At 32.8% G+C, this 22,763-nt stretch overlaps 1 protein-coding gene across 3 annotated transcripts in view; it reads right to left on the bottom strand.

Annotated features, from left to right (window-relative positions):
- Positions 1-1,181: 1,181 nt before the first annotated feature.
- Positions 1,182-22,763, bottom strand: part of LOC143341141 (uncharacterized) — a 58,493-nt gene continuing 36,911 nt past the window's right edge. For 2 of the 3 annotated variants that reach the window (XM_076763833.1, XM_076763834.1), the window contains exons 2-6: positions 13,009-13,237; positions 11,957-12,105; positions 10,194-10,753; positions 6,664-8,499; positions 1,182-2,400 (exon numbers count right to left, since the gene is read on the bottom strand). In XM_076763833.1, coding sequence (XP_076619948.1) covers positions 2,337-2,400; positions 6,664-8,499; positions 10,194-10,753; positions 11,957-12,105; positions 13,009-13,228 — 2,829 coding nt within the window. In that variant the 5' untranslated portion in view covers positions 13,229-13,237 and the 3' untranslated portion in view covers positions 1,182-2,336. Of the gene's footprint in view, positions 2,401-6,620; positions 8,500-10,193; positions 10,754-11,956; positions 12,106-13,008; positions 13,238-22,763 lie in introns of all 3 variants that reach the window. The other variant, XM_076763835.1, reaches the window with a different exon arrangement.

Raw genomic sequence — 22,763 nt, 5'->3', positions numbered from 1 at the left:
CCAGCTCCATAGCACCAGTAAAATTATCCCTCATCTCGGTTTACTTCATACTCTGGTGGTTCAGGACAATAAAATGTGATACACTTACCGCCTGTCGCAATCACAACAATATGGCTGAAACAAAAATGCAAGGAGCTTTAAAGAATTCCCCTGAGTAATAATCGTGATGTAAGAGAAATCAGCTTTTTCTCTTTTAGCCCATGAATTCATAATAGAGAGGCTTTAGAGACATTAGATTATGTGTGAAATATATATTTGTATAGCGAAATAATTTCTTTAAACATTTTAATCGGTAAATCTGAATTCCGTGTAGAGGCGTTCTCTTTGTTCTCCAATATATATATAGACATATATACTGAATACTTTAGCGAATAACTTACTCTGTTGATGACAAATTAAGCTGAGCATTTTTGTGATTATATTCTAAAAAATCTTGTATTTATATAGCGCAATGTCTATATCACGATGTAAATATGTATTTTATAACGCAATGAATATTCGACTAGTTAAAGTTTTGATTGAACACAAGGAATCATTTGTCTTATGCAGCCTTATTTAGAATAACTGCACTTTTACGTCAGTAATTACAAAATGTAACGTTTTCATTCAAGCTACTATAGCTGAATTAATTTTTGTAAGGGCAGGTATGCTTCTACTGAATGATGTATTAACCTCATGTGCCTATTTTTGTTTATGAATTTACCATAGGAGATAAATTAATGTATGAAATATATGCATCGACAAATTTTAGAATTCAGTAAACTTTATTAAATGATAACATAATAATTTGAGTCTCTTCCAATGCATATTTTCCATATATTTAAGCAATAGAAATTTATAAAGAATTATGTAAAAATACAAAATTCACGTACCTTTTATCGTATGGAATGTAACGAATAGAACAGCAAGCTCGTAAAACCTAAATGATAGCACCATAAATGAAAATAATTCGGTACAAGCACGAAGTCGAATTAATTTTTAAATAAACATTCTATAATAATAGCACGATGTCGTATATTTTTATTTTTACCTTCTGCGCGTAGCAAACTCTATGGCGGATCATTTGTAACAACGAATGCTTTTTATTAATATGGTTTAATTTCCGTATGTTACCACGTTTCCAAAATGAAGTACTTAAACAACAATGTTAATCAGAAAATTGCACACCGTAGAAAGCGAACTAACCATGTACATACATTTATTAACAAAACCAGGTTCATTATAAATACAGTTTGTACGATACCAGCTAATGCGACTACAATGAATATCACAGCATTTCTCAGGTAGACATTCTGAATGTCAGTCTCAGTAGCTTAAAAGTATTAATCCGCAAAACGCTACGCTTATATCTAATTGAGTAGTGAGTAAACTATGAGTTAATGATCATCATTCCGAGTTGGTGCGTAGCTGATATTAAACAAAAATATGTTTCAATACGAAACATATGTTAAATCTGCACTACACCGAAAATTAAACAGCCATCATCCAACGTGTTAGCGTTCTACATCTAACGGGATATGACTATGTACAATTTTGTTATAATTATTATTACAATTACGATTTCCCTACGAAACAACGCGAAACGTATACCGAAACAAATAAATTCATCCCGATAAAAACCGAAAACACTCCAATATATTTACATATCCGCGAAAATATAATAATGATCGAAACACGAAAACATTTTTTTTATATGTAATCATAGGGTCTATTGCAATTAATTAAACACGCTAATTTAACATTCGTACTAATTTGATTACTGAAGCGAAATAAATACACTTACGAAATTATCATTGAAAATCTCAGTTTTTAAATAGAACTATCAGCCGTTGCTCGCGCAATAATTAATCTCATTAGTTTGAAGCAATAATTGAAGAAATACTTACGTCGTAGATTGCTCTTTAATAAAAATAGTCAACCGATATCACAATTACTATCTTAAAGAAAATAATTATTACAAATGTAGGTCAATTCGAACGCGTGACATTATTATACAAAGAGTCACATGCACGCTGATTACGATACACTAATTGTAAAATTCTGCAAACGCTTTATCAACCTTAATAATGAAACGAGTTCACGATGAAGAAAAATGAGTATGTCCTGTGATACTACAATATAATCAGTTAATTATGTATAATCGACAGTCACGATCGTGAATCGTAAACAACGTGTTCAAATTTTTATACGAAAATATATACATATCCTTTTCTTCCCCACGACAATGCGAAAATAATCTCTACGACTACTATACATTCGATTCGCTTATCAAAATAAAACGAAACCAGTGCAACTTTAATGACTGACAAATTTGATCATCCGGATCTTCTTGCTTTTTATTCGACTCCGGTCTCCGTCAATTTGTCCAAGCAATCATACGATTTCGATTGAATTATGTATCTGTAACATAGTATTGTTTTTCATTAGAATAACGAAAGCTGAAAGCAAAAGCATTAAAATACGATTGTGTTAGTCTTAAGCATATTGATATCCCAATAATATTTGTGCAAATTTAAATTCGTGCGAGAACTTGCATTGTTCAATAAATAGCAATTAGTCAAATACCATTTTTACTATTAGATTTAATGTTAGTTTCTCAGTTGTTTATTTTGTGAAAATACGTTTATTTAACATAAAGTTTAGTGTTAAACATTCTATTTTACGATTCATTCAGTCTGAGTTATTACGACCAATTTCAACCCTATTTTCGGTCGTTGCAAGAAATTGTAAAATGCAGATGTTAGACACGTATTCATTGATCACTGAATAATAAGCAAGTCCTATCGTCGAATGAGCTAGTCAGATCATTTGATTGTATACAAACAAGGATAGTTAAAACATTTGTTATGCTTTCAAAGTCAGTTCATGATTTTGTAATATTAATATAATAATTTTGACACTAAAACCAATATTACTGTGTTTCGATCCGATTCTGCTAAATATTTGAACTCAGCAATAAGCTCATTTACCATATCTTGCCCTAAATGTGATAGTGTTAATTGGTCGAACAATTTATTCAAACTAATTATGTACTAATAATTTATCCAATAATTAGAGGTTGTTCAAACGATTATTAGCGTCACATTTAAGACAGAATCTGCTGGATAAGTTTTATCGAAGAGCCTAACCATGAGTAAATTCAAGGTAAAACATAATAATGTTGCTCCTTGTACTTAAAAATGTTTCTTGTTAGATATATATTGAAGGTCTTTAAAAAAGTGTGAACAAATAATTAAACATTCAAAATTATTCATATATATAACGACGTGATGATAAACTACAAAAATAACAATTTTTAACACACGTGATAAGACTGAATAACATGTATGTAAATGCACATAAATAAAAAAATGTATTTTAAAAATGTTATATGTTTAAATAAATTTCTTTCCTCCCCATATTATAAACGTTATTAAATAATATCTTCTGCCAAAAAGTTAAATGTAAAACATGTACACTAAAACTTCAGCTATGAGTAAAAATGACAATATTGGCTCTCGTCTCTCTATTCGAGGTTTAAGTTTGTTATTTTACTCGAGAAGTTACTTCGAATTCTCTAATGTACAACAATATTCAAAAACTATAATTCGAAAAAGAAGCCTTCTATTCTATTATTTTGTAACATTCGATAACATGATATCTATATTATATCTTTGTTTTATATTAATTTATGTGTATTATATTATCTTTGTATAATTTATTTGTATATTTTTAAATAGAAGTGGTAGTATACTGAAGAGTATTCAAAATTAAACATTGAAACGGTTATCTAAAATAAATTATGTTTGAATTATATTATAATATTTCTTGAAAAAGATATCTGTAGATGTATGTTTATGTCACATTTCGTCAGTAAAATCAAGAAAGTATTCTAGTAATTTAGTAAAATGACTTAGAAACATATAGGGTAGACCGATGACGGTTATAACACAGGGGCGGTTGTAACATTGTAAATATCAAATATGTAAATTTCAGGAATATGATGTATAATAAATGAAATAACTTTCTGACATCCGAAAGTTAACTTTTCTTACTACTTTAAATTTGTAATTAGGTACTCTTTTAACAAATTCTTTCTTGTTTTAAATCTTCAATTTGGTGTTTCATAATGAAATGCTGATCGTTACAGAGCATTCATAAGCATATCATTAATGAAAACTCATAATTGAAGTTTATAAGTGCAGTCGGAGACAATTGTAACACCGGAAGCCAAGGTATAAAAATATTAGAAAAACCTAATTAAACCTAATGAAAAATGGGTTCAAGTTGTAATTGTCAGGATCGAGCACACGAACAATGCACAAAACATTAATTTTGTCTTTTTTCATTATAGTTTCTTCTAATAAATATCTTCATTTTCTAAAATTAAACTTGCGTTAATATCATTAGTGTGTTACAACCGTCCCATTTTCATTTAATAATTCAGATATTCGTTACCATATAACAAAATAACTGCACTTCAATAATCCCACATAAGTAGCTAACACGTTCGTACAAAACACTGTCGCGTAAGTGCAATAATTTTTATGTAATCTTATTCTAAAGTTCAAGTGTTACCAACCGTCATCGCTCTACCCTACACTTTGCTCGATAGCTCGCGTTTCCTAAAGTCCCACGATGCATCCCGAAAGCAAAGATTCGAACACTAGATTTACGGATGTTGATTATATACCTATTTCTACTGTGAGCCAATTTGACTCATACAAGAAAATTCAAGTTTTTTGCAAAAAAAAAATAGTTCCAAATCAATTTAAATGAAAGATTTATTATTAAAAATTTCATTGAAAACATTTTTTACGTATACACTCTATTTTGAAAATATATTTAGCAAAAAAATGTTTTCTGATTTTTTTTTCAATGATGGCTACCCTACGTAATTAGATGTAAAATAAATATCAATTGAAATACCTTTTACAAATAAATATCGAAATTACCTTGGTGGACCAAATTATTTGACAAAAAATTGATTTTATAAAATTATATTATTTCACTAAAAATGCTCTGTTTACGTACGATGTATAAATCGGAATTATGATAAAGATTTTTTTGACCTCAGCTAACTAATAAATTGACAAAATTGAACATGAATGTTTACGCATTAGGTGTTTTTAGAGTTTATGATTTACCTAATAATAGATGTTTTCATGTAAATCATAAATTTTATGTGTTTAAATCAGTTAACTGTTGAATTATTTTATCAGTCAAATTGGCTCACAACCATAAAAATAGGTATACCACATTCGATTATACGAAATGGAGGGGTCTGCAGGGGAGAGGAATCAACAATTATGTTTTTAAAAAATAATATTTAAATTTTATATAAAGGGTATTCGGCCACCCCTGGGAAAAATTTTAATAGAGGATTCTAGAAGCCAAAATAAGATGAAAATCAAGAATACCAATTTGTTGATGGAGGCTTCGTTAAAAAGTTATTAACAATTAAATTCAAAAATTTCAAATCGTTCTGGAAAAATTATTTTCGGTTGCGAGAGTCAATTACAATCATTTTTTGTGAATAGACATACCCCCAAAATCCTACCTACTTTCGAGAAAAAAATTCGAGTAAGTGCTGAAAGTTTTGGGTGAAAAAAAAGACTTTCGAATCGTCTTGAAAAAATTATTTTTAGTTGCAGGGGTCAATTGTAAGTATTTTTGGTCAATAGACATACCCCCGAAATACTACTCAGTTTCGAGAAAAAAATTCATTACCGAAAATATAATTTCTGGCCAGAAATGTCTGCCCGAATTTTCATTCGAATCTTTAAAACGTCATAACTTCTGAACGGATTGGACGATTTTAATGTTTAAAAAAGCAAACTACGCGTATTTTGGTGGAGAATATGTACAAATAGCAAAAATATTCGGAAAGTTGGTCCGTGACCACGCAAAATGAGAAAAACCCCATAAAAATGGTCTAATTTTCAAACAGCCATAACTCCTACAATTGTGAATATATTTCAATGAAACTTTTTTCCTAAGTAGAGCTCATGAGTACCTACAAAAAAGTATTAGACAACTTTTCTGTAGGGCGTCAAACAAAATTACTAAAAATGAAAAAGAAATTTTTAAGAAAAATCGACAGGGGGTAGGTGCCTAAATTTTTCGGCGAAGAAAAAAAATTTCAAATCGTTCTAAAAAAAATATTTTTGGCTGTAGGGGTCAATTACAATCATTTTTGGTGAAGAGTCATATCCTCGAAATCCTACTCATTTCCTAGAAAAAAATTCGAGAAGTTGTGAAATTTTTCGACAAAATTAAAAAATTTCAAATCGTTCTGGAAAAATTATTTTCGGTTGTGGGGACTAATTACAATCATTTTTGGTGAATAGACCTACCCCCGAAATCTTGCGCATTTTCGAGAAAAAAATTCAGTATGGTTGGAATATTAAACGTTAATAACTGTTTAACGTAGCCTTTATCAACAAATTGGTATTCTTGCTTTTCGTCTTATTTTGGCCTCTAGAATCCCCCATTAAAATTTTTCCCAGGGGTGGCCGAACACCCTGTATATATATTTTTAATGAGTCAAATTGGCTCAGTCCGTAAATCTAGTGTTAAAAGTGTTACGCGCAGTGCTATTTAAGAGTATAATAATAAAGCAAAAGCACCAGAGAACTAACCCAAAGTTACGATCAATAAGAATTCTATCGTCTATGACACAACCGTTTGTGCGTCGGGTCCCTCCGACCCACGTGGAAGATCATTTTTCCAGGCTTGGCGGCCTTGAAGGTCTGCAAGGCTCTCGCATGCGTCAACCCGTTCATCGATATTCCGTTGATGGCCAGGATCTCGTCTCCGACTCTCAGAGTGCCATCCTCGGCTGCCTGACCGCCAGCCATGATATCCTTCACGAAGATACCCATCGATCCTTTGTTGCTGTCCGACCCACCGACGATCGAGAAACCCAACTTTTTCGTCCCACTTTTCTCCAGAGTGATCGTCAGCAGATCCATCGTCAGACTAGTCGCTCTGCGCGGACAGGAAACCGGATTCGTCTCGCGTTTCCGTACCACGTAAAACTTCCTCATGCCAGTCATCTTCTGGTCGGAGCCCTTTTTCGCGCACGACTCACTGTCGCTTTCCATGCGATCCGCGGACACGTAATTCCCGTCTTTCGTCAGTGCACCGACCACTTTGCACTTAGGCGAGTCCGCGAGCCCCGTAACCGCGTCTACCGAAACCGGAACTTCCGTCTTTTCCTGTTTCAACGTCCATACCTCGGAGTCGCTACGAGTACGGACCAAGATGTCCCCCCACGTGTCGCTCCAAGTGTCGCCCAACTCCTCGCCAAAGGTGAAAGTGGGCTCCCTCGCTATCTGCAATTCGACGGTCCCCGTGCAGCCCCTCAACGCGTTTCTAGCCTCGAGGATCGACATTCCGCGCAACCTGCGCCCGCAAACACGCACGATTTCGTCGCCGATCCGAAACTGCTTCGACTTCGCCGCTTCCCCGATCGCGTCCATCTTCGAGATCACGTAGAAAGGTCTGACAGCCTCTCGCCTCTCCACGGAGATACCGAGACTTCCAGGTTTCTCCACGAACAGCTTCATCGTTTTCAGTTCTCGACGGATCAAGGTCTTGGCTGGTGTCGCTGGAGGCGCCATCTTCGTTGATTGCACCGGTCTTTTTACCTTATTCCTCGAGTTTAAGGTGTCTGAATTCTTCAGTTCCATCTGGGATCGCGATCTCTTTGGACTGTAGTACTGCAGCGGGTTGCTCATGATCGTCGAGTTTATCTTCAATGCTGGTGGACTGTCCTTACACGGCGACGCGGCGTTTTCTAATAAATTCACCGCGCTGGGGGATGCTTTCGCGTGTTTCCGAGACTTCAACGGTATGTGAGACCTGGTCTCCTTCTGCAGGTTCTGCAGCTTCACCGCTTGCGAAAGCGGTGTTATCCGTTCCGATTTAACGAACGACCTCTTCTCCGGTAGCCTGGAGAGTTCGTTGCTCGCGAAATTGCAAAATGTTCTCGATACACCTGTGTTCATCGAAGGTTCCATCAAGGTTGCCTTCGACGAGTCAGTGTAACACTTTGGCAAGGTGTTGGCATCGGATTTTGCGTATTCGGTGTCGCAGCTCATCTGAAACTCTGGAAATCCTGCGAAGGTATCTTCATCACAGCTGTCAGTGTCATCCTCATCGGATAGCAACGTAGTCGTGTTTGTTCTCGTGGACTCGTTCAACAGACTGTTGTTTTCGACGACGAGAGTCTCGTCGAGACAGGTAGCTCCTGCTTCGGTTTCCTCGGTTCTCGTAGTCTTGTCTGTTTTCTTCGGAGTGCTGACTGGCAACGACAAATCGATCCCGTGGTAATCGTCGGACGTTATGGAGAAGCTGCGCGGTTTCAACATCGCTGGCACAGAGTTCTCGCTGTCCGGAGAATCGGCTCCAGCTCGCGTGCTGTCGGAATCGTAGCCGCTCTCGTCGCAACCTAGTCGTAGGTTGTTCATCAGGTCTTCCAAACCTGTCGTTGGACAAGTTCTTTGAGCATCGGTTCTGTAAATAAGAACACACGATTTTACATTATTGAAATTTTAAGTTGATCTAAAATTAATATTAGTAAAGTTAAGTACAGGTTTGGACCAAGTAAATTAGGGACTTCTGATTTAACAGTAGAACTACCGACAATTATAGTGTATTTATTTGTACCAAAGAAATTGAAACTTTTGTTAGAAATTATGAATGAGTCATTTTGACTGCTTTGGTAGTTCAAGTGCTGGATAAGGTAACACGTGGTTTTATGTTACATCCGTAAATGATATTGCGTTACAAGGTAATTCACAAAAACAAAGTCTGAAGAAGTAACTACTTTGTTGCTCGAAACCACGGAATTAAACAAGCAGAAATCAAGATGATGTTTTTTCCTTGTTGTTATGCTCGAGCAGTAAACATCTGAGCAAGCAAGCATGTAAACATCTCAGAAAAACGTGTAAATGAAAGTATAATATACAGGGTGTTCGGCCAGTCCTGTGAAAAATTTTACAGGGAGATTCTAGAGGCTAAAATAAGACGAAAATCAAGAATATCAATTTGTTGATGGAGGCTTTGTTAAAAGGTTATTAACAATTAAATTCAAACATTTCAAATCGTTCTGGAAAAATTATTTTTGGTTGCGGGGATCAATTACAATCATTTTTGGTGAATAGAGATACCCTCGAAATCCTACGCGCTTTCGAGAAAAAAATTCATTACCGAAAATATAATCTGTGGCCAGAAATGTTACCTTTCATGCGTATCTTTAAAACATCATAACTCCTGAACGGATTGGACGATTCTAATGTTTGAAAAGGCAAACAACGCGTATTTTAGTGTAGAATATGTAGTAATTCTAACAATGTTGGAAAAGTTGTTCCTTGGCCCCGAAAAATGAAAAAAACCCAATAAAAATGATCCAATTTCCAAACAGCCACAACTCCTACAATAGTAAATATATTTCATTGAAATTTTGGGGAAAAGTAGAGCTCATAGATACCTACAAAAAAGTATTAAACAACTTTTCTGTACAGCGTCAAACAAATTTATTAAAAATGAAAAACTAATTTTCAAGAAAAATCGACAAAGGGTAGGTGCCTAAATTTTTCGACAAAAAAAAAAATTTCAAATCGTTCTGGAAAAATTATTTTCGTTTGCAGGGGTCAATTACAATCATTTTTGGTGAATACGCATACCTCCGAAATCCTACGCACTTTCGAGAAAAAAATTCTTTATCGAAAATATACTGCATGGCCGGAAATGTTTCTATAACTTTTTAGTGAAGCCTCAACCAACAAACTAGTATCCTTGATTTTCGTGTTATTTTGGCCTTTAGATTCTCCCATTAAAATTTTTCCAGGTGTGATCGAATACCCTGTATATCTTTTACTGAGCCTTCTTCACTGTATAAATATGTAGATATTAAAATGTATAATAAAATAATGAATCGTTTGATAATGTAACACTCAAAATTAATAACGAAGAACGAAGTCTGTGAAAACGCTTATCTACAGTTATTTTTAATAAGCTCTTAAACATTCACAAGGAGATACCTCTTCATTTCTTTTTTATCTTAAGAGCAAAAAGTTCACTTTGAACATTAATTATCTGTCGTGTCATAATTATTATTGACATTTAACGAATGTTCCCTGCAAGAATCGTTAGAGAGGTAATATTAGAAACTATTTTTAGGAAACATAGCTAAAAGCAATTCTGACCTATCACATTCGCTGGCGCTGGCGCGCGTGTTGAAAAGGTTCCTCTTAATATTATTCAGCTGACTGCTAAGAAAGTCTTTCGTATGCGTCGATACGCTGTTTTTGCTACCGTCTGACGTGGACCGACCGGTTCGTTGTTTTGGACTCGCGCTTCTTCTCACATTGCCCAAGGTTTCCCTGGCAAAATCGGACCCCTCTTGCGTCTTTAGCATGCCATGATTTTTCAAAATATAATCCAAAACCCGTTGTTGCTCCTGGAGGTCCTGAATGCTGCGACTGATCTGTTTCTTCTTCTCATGCAGAAGAGACTCACGACCTAGTCGACTATCATCAGCGCTGGCGCGAAAGGGTACATTTTTTATAGCACCCTCGCTCAGGGCTTTTTCCATCGGATAGTGACTGATGCAGGTGACATCCTCCTCTTGGATCGTCACGTTCCTGGTGGACACGTCACCGCCTAGGAGATTGTTATTACGTTCCGTGCTCCTGAACAAGTTTCGCAGGGATTCCACTCTGGAGACTCTCTTTGGCTTTGGTAATTCCGGCGATGGACTGGAACTCTGAACACAATCGAATCTTCTAGTTAAAGCTGCACGTTTTCTTTGTAAATATGTATTGCTTCATTGATTTATCTCGCTAGATTAACTCTTAGTGTTCTCTATACAGTCATCGTCATTTTTGTTAACATACATTTTTTTGTAATGCAATATTATAGTGCGCGTCAACGCGAATTCAACGACTAATGAGCTTCAAATAACCTTGAATGAACAAATTTCATTGGCTTGAAGATAGTTGAAAAAACCTTTGGTTTTTCGTGAGTAACGAATTTATTGTAAAATAAATATTGAATTTTTCAATTGCCTTTTGAAGGTTATTCGATGCTGTATGCTGCTGTATTATGCAAAATTTATGTTAATATCTAAAAATTCACTATTCTTAGCTTTAAACAAAGTTAAAAATAAGTAAGATATTAGAATGTGCAAAATAAACGTAACATCTTGTATAATTCAAATACAGGCGTGTGGTCTAATAATAGTAGAGAATAATAATAGTAATATTCAGAATATTCCGAAGTCTTCAGTCTTACACAGACTTTATATAATCAGTATATTAACTAATTTATATTTAACTTGATTTATATAATCAAGGTATTTAACTATTTACTATTAAAAGTATTTAAGGATTTTTAAGAAATAGGCAATACAAACATTGAATACAGATAACAAAAATTAATTAGATAAAAAGCAAGTTGGAAATTGTTCATTATGGTGGAAAACATTTTTCTTACGTGATCAATTTTTACCATCATTCATATTGTCCATTTCTTTTATTGATATTCTTTTTCGAAGTAAAAATAATTTTATTATCTCTGTAATAATTTTTATTTAATCTCCCATGTTAAACATTTCTGTTCATAATACCGAAGAAGAGTACTTTGAGTAGAAACGTTTAAATTGATTACATAAATTTTCCTTATGCAACACTGAAGATTCTAGAACTTTCTGTATAATTGGTATCGTTTATTTATTCACTTTCATATGAATTTCATCTACGTTAGATCTATATCGAGCATTTTGGTGCAATGCTCGACTTAAATTACTAATTCTAGGAAAGAGTGGTTTGTCGCAAACTGATACGATTTACGGTGCAATTGACAGGTTACCGAATAAGTGAAATCAAGTCGAAGTAATTATTTCGTCAAGTAATTAAATTAATTAAGTAAAAACAGTCGCATGGCGCGAACTGGAAATTTAAATATTTACTTTTTCTTTCTCGTCCGTTACGTCGCCGCAACTTTTCCGATTCGGGCTCCATCGTCTTCTTCGGCTCGAAACCGAAAGCAACTCTGAACTATCCGATCTCTTCAGCTGATCCCATCTTCGACCTACTTTCCTTCCCCATGTTGAAATTCCTGCGATGCAAATCACGTTTTCGCGTTAATTTCTGCTCTGTAGTGACATGCCACTTTACAGGAAATTTGTCATGTATACATATAAATGACTTGTGAGGACAAAAACGGTACCAGTATAGAACGTCCTGAAAACATTCACTTATTTTTATCTAATACTATAAAATGTGTCTGATATTTTGGGCAATAAAGAAAGCAATTGTAGATGTCTCGTTTATCCAAATCACTAAATAAATATTAAAAGAAGCATTTCAAGGGTACTGATATACATTTTTATTTTTCTGAAATAAAAACTTTGCATCTTCTAATAAATACCTCTAATAACACTCCTACACACATCTAATTAATAACCGTTGGTCGACGTTAGCTGTTTAATACATTATTAATTACCATCAATTTCGCATGAAATTTAGTGCGGTGATGAAAACGAGCGAGCAAGCTATCACATGTGCATTAAACGCTGTAACGCTTTATGATTTCAACGAGAAAATTAGAAAATATATGAAGAACGATACAACACTTAAAATAGAAAATTGGAAAAATAATCTTCATGAAAATTCAAATTTAATTTATTTAAATATAATTGAAATTTAATTAATAATAATTCATTCATAACAATTCATTATTAGTGAATTATTTTCAATAAATAGTAGAAGAAATTAAGTCAGAAATTAGGTCAAACTGAATTAATTTTCATAAAAATCTTATCTCTAAAACTTTATATCGCGATCAAACGCTAATATATTTTCTAGAAAGTACGATTTAAAAATTTATGTAAATATGGAGAGACTTTACTATATTTTAGAAGCAACACTCGGTTAAAGTTAATTACCAGTAATTTCTATTATTCCAATTTGAACATTTATTTTCAACAGAAGTTGATCTTTAAAGTATTAAATGGGTTACCTTTACGGTTAGACACGCAAGATTGAGAAGATGACGGTTTCAGCGCGTCGCCAGCATTTTCTTTCGCGGGCACTTGTCCCAAACCATCGTTTTCGTTTTGTATCTTCTTTTTGGCCCGTTCGGAATTTTCATCGACGACTGTAGTTCCATCCTGAGATAATGGCGTGGCCGAAACTAGTTGAGGACTGGTATCAGAGGCCTGACGTTTGAACAGACGCATCGCTATAGCCTGGAAAAAAAATTGTGACGCTGCGATTAGAGAATCGAATGCTCTGATAAAACGAACAAACGAGACTGGAATAACTTTCCATAACTTATCGACTACAGCAGAGTCTGTTAAACATTTATGCTTGAAAATGAATTAATTCTATTGAAACCTTTACGATAAACAGATTATATTTCCAATAATCTATATATTTACAAGTGTCAATTAATAATAGCGAAAATTTAATTTCGTTAAAGTGCCTATTGGGCAATTCTTATACAGAATTGTGCTTTCAATTACGTTGTAATTGAAGTACATAATTCGAACTTTTCAGCTAATTCAATTGCTGATTATTTTAATGATTAGTGTAATTGAATTATAGCTTACAAGGGTGGAGGACTGACAATGAGATTAATTTGTTTATAAGTTTATGTTACGAACGTATGCTTGTTTCTTGTCTATACCGAGTATTTTTCTTTTTCCATTCATAGTGTTAAAGTTAAGTGATAACTGATAACATGAATTTATTATCTGTTAATATGACTCTATTACTGATTAATGATTAATATGTTTATTTTTTTCAATTTTTTCCTGTCGAATTATGTATTTCATTTTAGTTTATATTCGTGTTGTTAAATTAATCATATCAGGTAATTGCCATTATTTTTTTTTTGTGATATATATTGCAAACTGGATAAACCAAGGATGTATTGTATGTTTATTTTTCATTTGTGAAAATGACTTTATTTCTGTTATGATATTATGAATGTATGAATAATATTATCTGTTACTCACAATAATTACCTCCTGTTTAAAATTCTTATCTATTAATTCGTAATTGTAATTCATAATTAATGTAATTTAATTGCATGTTTTTTTGTAAAGATCAAAATTATTTTATAATTATAATTCCTAGAGTAATTCAATTGTAATTCTGCGCAAGTTTATTCTTGAATAAACTGATAATCCATACTTTCAAGCACGATTTCACTACGTTTTGATTAGATTGTCGATAGTGGCTATAATTTTGTCTTCTTAATAATTTCGATACACAGATCCTATAGAGAATTAACAGAAAGTGTAACATATCTATTTACGAACGTATAATATAACCAACAGAACCATACCCATAAGTTTATTTAGTTATAGATATGAACATCATCGTTCTCGTTTCAAATAAAATTATTATTGCTGTTATAACATAATTGTTCAACATAGGAATTTTATTTACTTACATCACTATATAAGATTGTTTAACATTTTATTTATATTATGAAGAGAACGAAGTTACTCACTGATGATCAAAACATTAAGGGCTTAAATAGCCACGTTTTATTTAGTACCGTTGTTCTCAGGGCTTAATAAATTTTGTTATACACCACACAAAACAATTTTCTTAAACCTTGATTTATAGAAGAACAGTCTCAGACCTGATCTACTTATTTAAATTTTTAAATATGCTGTACAGTATACCTGTACACAACACACCTCCAAGGCTATAGACTAGTTATGTACTAACTGAGGTTGCTCGCAGTGACCTCGTTAATCTAATCGCAGCGTGGACTTTTTATCAGTGTCAATAATTTTATTCAGATGGTATTAATAAACCACTAATTAAACTATAATTGAACGTATTAATTGCAAAAAATGACATGTGACCATCGTATGTTAATTTTACTATACCACAGGATTGATTCTGTTCAGGATTAAAATACAGTAAATCGTTGATTATATCCAAAGCAAAAAATGTTCTTAATATGATTATTCGTGCATTTATAATACGATGTCAAATTATTATTTCATCATACACTGCGCAATTATCTTGAACCTTGTATTATAGGAGAACAATTTCACACACCTGAGCTACTTATGCAGTTCTTTACATTTTTCATTTCTAGCATAATTGAAATTCATATCGTTTTTTGATGATCATTTGATCAAGAAAAATAATTCGTTCTTAGAAAAGTTAAATTTGCATAAAATTTCGGTAAAGAAAGTAACAATGAGAATTGGTACTTATGCAGTTTCTCTTCCCTTAATTACGAGGGTTTTCGAATCAAAATGTTTCGTAGAGTACAAATTAAAAATGAACATTGCGTTGAATTTTTCATATTACCGAGTAGAAATTATTCGACTGTTTTAAGTAGTATTAAGGTAACTATAAATAGAATTAAAATTTAGATACTAAATTATAAAACATTTAATACCTTGAATACAACTGAGAAATTTGATGACACAAAACATTGATTAAAAATATTATATATTTTTTTTAGTAATGGGAGAGGGCTAGTGTGTGCAAGTTTGTCTACATTAAAAGTCGAAAACTCGAAAATGTTATTAAATAAATAACGTTTTAAAGTGAAAATAAAATTAATATTGTTTTATTTTTTATCTATTACAGTATTCTCTAATTACGACGGTTAATCAGAGCCACTTTGAACAAATTAAAGACTATTTTGAACATTGTGCTTCAAGAAATATCACAATACATACCTAACCAATACAGGAAGCGACGGACGCTTTCTCTGGAAGCTAAAAAGTATAGAAAGGAAACGAATACCAAGAAAGGGGATCTCTTCCAGTAGTCAAACCGCAAAAAGAACGGGGTGAACGTCCAATCATAGCGAGAAGAAGCATGAAGTTCAGTAAAAGCCTAGCTCACTTTCCCAGACATTCCAGGGACGTTTGGCAACGTTTCCTGCAAGCTGTACAAGTCCTCTTCTATTCACGTCAATCTTATCATTACCATGTTTACGCCTTTGCTTATATCGAACAAGTCTCGAAAACGATCGATCGTAATGTCTATGAAGCCTTTCATTTTCTATCGCTCTTCCTTTGACGCCTCTTTTGGCAACCATGTTCAAATTAATCTCGAAAAACTGCAAATTTTGAAATTGACCTAACTCTCGAAGGACTGATAGTTTTTGATGGATGCAATGGACGAATGCATGGTCATTTTAACCCATAATAAACTTTCAGGTTTATAATAATAATATTAATTAAATAATTATTAATTATAATATATATAAAATGTATTGTATATCATGTAAATTTAACATAACAACATGTATACTATCTATTCTATCGAATTCAAAGATTAAAATTTTCAATATTTTCGAATAGTTAATTTATGTTATCAAATTTCTCAGTTGCATACGTGTCATCAAATGTTGGTTTTTGAGCTACGTAGAGATTTCATTTCTATTATAATTGAATGTATTAATAGTGTTTAAAACAGTCAAATAAATTCTATTTAATAATATACAAAACTCAATGCAGGTTTGATTTTTAATTTGTATTTCTTAATAATAAATATAATTAGATCAATTGCATTTTATGTATTTACTGATTGTAACTACTAGGTATTCATCTTGGTTCATCAGTATAATTATATATTACTGAAATATAACCATATTGTCTATTTTGAAAGAAATAAATTAATAAGTTTCCGAATTTAACATGCGACAATTACAATAATTTTTAGACGATTTATATTTACAAATATAATTTTAAATAAGTACATTTAGAATCATAATTCAGAAGATTATAATTTTGATAAAATATACCAACGATGTTTATATCGAAATAATAACTTTCAATAAATATATATTATGATTATTTAATGTTATTCTTTCTCATAAAAATATATATATTTTTAAATAATTTTTGTATAGTTATGCCAAATAAATAAATAACAAGAAATTTCAATACAGAAACGGATGAACATTTTATCAATATAAGCAATGTAAAGTGAAGATAATAAAAATTATTGGAAAAATTTTTTGTAATTTTGTCATGTTCTCAAATAATTCCTTTAAAATTAAACTTCATTTTCGTTTTAATTTTCGTTTCTCAAGAATAATTATGAAACCATAAAGAAAATTGAATAAAATGATCCCTTAACGCTAAACTGTGCACAGAAATGGAAAGGTACGTCTAAACAGGCAGAGATCACATAAAATTTCTGTGAAAACAGCAGTATTTCATACATAATGTGTGTCTATGATTCAAGACATGTCTGTAAACTCTTTGAATAAATACAAATCATAATTTGCAGCGGGAATAAGGCAAAAGTGAAAGGTCACTAGTGGATATTAATGATATTATTGAGTACGTCTAAATAGCGCCATTGTGAAACAAATATTCCAATTCAGTTGTCTCGTTTTATTAATCACGATTGTTGGACACTAATACACCAACTAATTACAATATTTCTTTATATTGGCAAGATCTAAGTATGCCACCTAATCGTTCACGTCGTCGTCAGAGTTGTTAAGTATATATTCACACTGACCAATCGTTAAACTCTTAACAAGAGAAAGATTAATATCTTATCTTTATTTTCATCACGATGATTCGCAGATGTATGATACACTGAAACAGTCTGTGAACTTTGCTGCAAACTCGCGTGTCGATTTTAAAAACGTTAGTGAATCGTACAGCTTTCGCAGAGATAATTACTATTACGTATAATAAGTAGATTTAGGAAACTGATATTAACGTTGGTTACGTGCACAAATCTCAGGAAATTTTATGTAACTCGGATAATTACAAAAACGTAAGCCTTATACAACTCACTGTTTTGATGATTTATTAGAAATCTTTACAGGTTAATCCACTGTGTGGACATACAAATGTGATCGCCAATATGTACACCACAGAGGAACGTGAAACTTGAGAAAATTTCTGAAATAATAAAGCATTTTAATATTGCATTACTTTAATTCTAAGTAATATTATTAAATTACACTAGGTACTACACGCTCCAGGTAGTAAGTATTTTATATTTTATAGTATGCGATCTAAACACGATTACTGTAATCAATAGGTACGCTAACTACACGTGCTCTAGATACCGTGTATCCTGAATATTAAGTTCTCCAGATAGTAAGGTATCCTCAGTTGTAGCTGTTCTAGATAGTAGGTGACCTGACAATGAATACTAGGTGTTCTATATACTACTATAGGTGTTGGCCTTAGATCCTTCAAGAAGTAGAGCCACCTTTCACATCTGTATCCTCGAAGTCTAGTATATCCTCTTGGAGAATTTAAGTACTTCAAGATAACAAGAATTTTATACACTAGATTTTGCTAAGTACAGATACTTCAGATTTAATGGTTTCCAAACTTATTGGAAGTCGTTCACATTAAGGAAACTTTCTGTCCCGAAATATACAAACAAAATATTTTACATTACTTTAATTAATTTGCAATTAAGTTGTATTCGTTGATTTTTATTCATTGAATTTTTTACTCGAAAATAAATAAAGTAGCTATTTCCTTATTTCTTTTTTGGAATATTAAGATTATATGAAATTATATAATACCGTACAGATTAAATCGCATAATATTTACTATACTAAATGTTGCAATAATATGATACAAAATAAAAAATCGCGAAAATTCAACTAACGTATTTGTACAATTTTTTTCGCCCGAAATATAGGAATATTGAGGCGTTTATTAAATGAGACAAACAATACATATGTATGAAATGATTAAAAATTTTTTATTCTTTTTCTTGTTTCTTCTAGGGATTTTCAGGCATCCTTAACTTTGAAAAACACTATTTCAGACTTGTACAAAACATTAGTTTGACAACATTTTCAAGTTTTGAAACTTATAGTGTTGCAACCAGTTAGAGAATCGTCTACTTTGTATGCTCCAAGATGCTGCTAGAAATTTAGAAAAAATTGTTGTGAATTGTTTTTAAACGTGTTTCCTTAATTGTTTCAATGTATAATTGAAATAGTTTTTTATCAGAATCGGAGAGAAATATATTTTGCCCTAACGATTTGTACGAATTTCTTCTAGTCGGAGGAATCAAACTGCAGAAACTATATATCATCCGATTGAAGTATCTTCAATCACTCAAAAGTTTATTTATTTATTAACGAGTACAAGAAATTATTGTACGAAATAAGCAATTCTTTAAAATACTGGATACGATAGACAAATTCTAATTTCAGATATTTATTTTGATTTTGCCCCAAGAAAAACTTTCCGTTCAATTGTGGTACAAGATAATATTGCTTTAAAATTAATTTGATTTCTTTGATTTAGTCAACCTTGAAAGCTGCAATCACCTACGCAAGTGTTTAAACACATGTGGGCGTAATAAAAACATGAAAAGTCAATAAAAATTATTGAAAAATTTATTTTGTATTTCCAAAGGATAGTTAAGTAAATAGCGAAAATAAATTATAGCGTTAGATGTAACATTTAGTTAAAAAAAATTAACAAAAATGGTTAAATTTTGCAACGTACACTGCCCCCATAAGAACCACTGGGTTAAGGGTTTCCTTCACTTCTTTTCGCAATAGCAACAAATAAGAGTCACCCGTTAGCTCGACAGCACCGACAGAAACGTTCCGGGACAGGAGAAGAGGGAACAGGGTGTGGAGACAGGGAAAAAAGTGCCTATAGTGTGCCCACGTGTGTCTCGAGCTGGCCGTATAAGTGCATATCACATACGCCACATGCCTGTGCGTTTTTCCGGGGCGAAACGTGCACAGATGCTTGCGCGAAAATGGCTGTGCTCCTCTCGACCGGATGCGCTCAATTTTCTTTTACCAAAGTTGGGATCGCGACCCCTGAATAGACCTACAAATTCGAACGAGGTGACGAAATATAATCTTCTTTTCTCGGTTATTATTTAATATTTTCTTGGCGGAAGATTGTACCGTGAAAAATGATAATGCTCACACACGATGAAATGAACCATGTATTTACGAATCTATTAACACTTTTTGTCCATATATGGGTAACGAAACTTTTCACTATGGAACTAAAACAATTCATTCTCAAATTGAAATGTTAAAGAAAATAAATTTAAACAGAATTCATGAATTTTAGTGAGATTATGAAAATAAATACTAAAACAAATTTTGAGGTATGTAGTTTACAATTGTTCAAAATTATTTTGGACAAAAATGTTTTTGTCTCGTCAAAAGTTTTATGGTTTTGGTATGGCAATTAACGTGCTAATGTGGTCCAAAACAAAATCGTCGACTCTGCAATTGCAAGTGGATGAGACGAAAGAATACTACGAACAAGAATGTTTACATAAAGCCAAACGATTATCTTAGATAAAGAACTGCACCAGCTTGTTTAATCTATATAAGGAAATAGTGTCGTTTATATTTATATCGTTCAATATTCAATTATTATTTGTATGTAAAATCAATATTTTTATTAAAATAGCAGTACATATGAACTTTATCCGAATATGATCGTGTTATAATCTTGCATTTCGAAAGATGAGAATAACAAACTTTTCTTTCTATTAATTGATAAATTTATTTATTTATTTACGGAAGGAACCTTTAGTCCATATAGGTGTAACGTAAGAAAGAATTATAGTAATTATATTAGTTGTAAGAAAGCCAAAGAAGAGCCAGTGAGCGAAATATTTATACGTTTATTTCTGTAACAGATTGCAAATATACTTGAAAATTTAAAAAAAACTAGTGTAATAATAATAATGTTACTATTTATTATGAAATTACATATTATAATGTACGGCTTTAATGGCTTCGAAATGTACAAACAAAGTATTTTCCATGTTTTTATTTTAATTAACTTACAATTAAGTTGTATTCGTTGATATTTATTCATTGAATTTTTTACTCGAAAATAAATAACTTTTTATGTATATAGACATATTAACAGTGCGATTGTAATATGCATGATGATGCAGAAAATAGATCGATTTTTAAAAAAACTCGCCCAACTTCAACGTCAAGATTTAATTATCACCGACATTGATATTCCGAATAAAAATATTGAATTACTCTTGTGTGCAATGATTTCAATGCAATCGAGTTTAAAAATTTTGTGGAAGCAAAAAAAATCGCGCGAAAGTAGAATCTGTTTTCTTTTTCTGGTCCATGTTGAACCGAAACCGTATAAAAGGAAAATCGAGTGGAAAAATCCACTGAACCCGCAAGCAGTTCTCGAAATCGCCAAACGAAACGCAATACGAACCGAATAGGGATCGATTTCAGAATTTCGTAGGCTGCATCGAAACCTGACTGAGAATATGTTTGGATCTTGCCACGAGAACTTTCGAAAACAGTAATGGTATTACTAATTAACGCAAATTTAACGAGACGTTGTTGAAATCTGAGCAACAGGCACAGATACCGAGCCATTTCGTAACAATATAAAAAAACATACCGATCGGAATAATTAGAGCAGCAGTTCTCAAGTTTCGTAATCGTTGGAATCCTTTGGAAATGGAATTGTGTACATTTCATTCGCAAATATCGAATAAAAGTATTTATATTCGACTAATTTTCATTTACTTTTTATTCGTAAGTTCGCTCGTAAATTAGAATTCGTTAACCGATTTTTTTATCCCAACGTCCAGACGAGCAAATCGTCGATCAAAATGTAAAATTTGTATTTGCTATTACCGAGTAAAACATAGTACGACTAAAACTATCGAAGTACAGTTCCTCAAAGGGATAAACAATTATGAAAATTGACAGTATTAAATGTGTATTTAATATAGTAATATTTGTTCCGATCATTTTGTAATTTCTTGCAATGACACGAAATATGAAAAAATTTAATGGATCTGGAAATATAATATAACAATTTAAAACAACGTAGAACATTATGTATAGTTTTAAGTTTATGTGATATAAAAACTTGTTAGCGTCAATTCCTTCTTCAAAGGGTGACACGTGTCAGGGTCAATGTATTTAGGGCTTTGACCAGATTCTCAAGAGTATCGTAGGTGTCGATACCGGAACCATAAGTCTGTCATCAGACTTGGACCCGACGTAGTTGATACTTGGGGCGCGACGAATTCTAGAGTTGCGGATGTTTTGTTTATAGGTCGGCGATAAAGAGCCCAATCGCCGATCCTCAAAGGTACCTGCATGACACGTGGAAAACGATAAGGGTTTCCTAGAAGTATCTGGCCACGTAGTGGAAAAGGCTTTGCCTTTTGGTAAGAGGACTGTAATGAACCCCATGGCACTTACCCCAGAACCTTCGTGAAATTCGAATCACTTAGAGATTTTTCTAACAGACGAATAATTTAGTCGTAATTTACATCCATTATTTCAGTCTCAGAAATGTCACGGGTTCAAAAGAAAAATATGTAAGAAAAACGCTATTATGGTCAGGATAGCGGTCGGGTGTTTTGTTGGATGACCAACACGACCAGACAAACACCACTCCGTCACATTGCAAACATTACTCGTCCAAACATCCTAGTCACGATTCCTAATCCTTACTCATCCTGAACCTCGTACCCTTCCTGAGTCACACTCCAGCAATATTTCCAGCAATAGCATATAAACGCCTGCAATACCAAAAAACAGACCAGGAAGAGTTTGGTATTCAGTCGACCTAACATCTGCACGAGTTCTCTTCTTAAATGAAGTGTTGTCAATTTTATTGGAATCCAACAGTTTTAATAAAATTAAAACCGGGTGGACTTTCTAAAACTGTATCCTGTGACTACTCACGGCAAAAGCCAATACAATTCTGTACCCTGACAGAGAACCAGGGTTGCGAAGGCACCCTTGACAGTACG

The sequence above is a fragment of the Colletes latitarsis genome, chromosome 4 (genome assembly GCF_051014445.1).
Source record: "Colletes latitarsis isolate SP2378_abdomen chromosome 4, iyColLati1, whole genome shotgun sequence".
Taxonomy (NCBI): domain Eukaryota; kingdom Metazoa; phylum Arthropoda; class Insecta; order Hymenoptera; family Colletidae; genus Colletes; species Colletes latitarsis.
The sequence above is the reverse complement of the archived record's forward strand: the minus strand, read 5'-3'. Positions and strand labels throughout refer to the sequence as shown.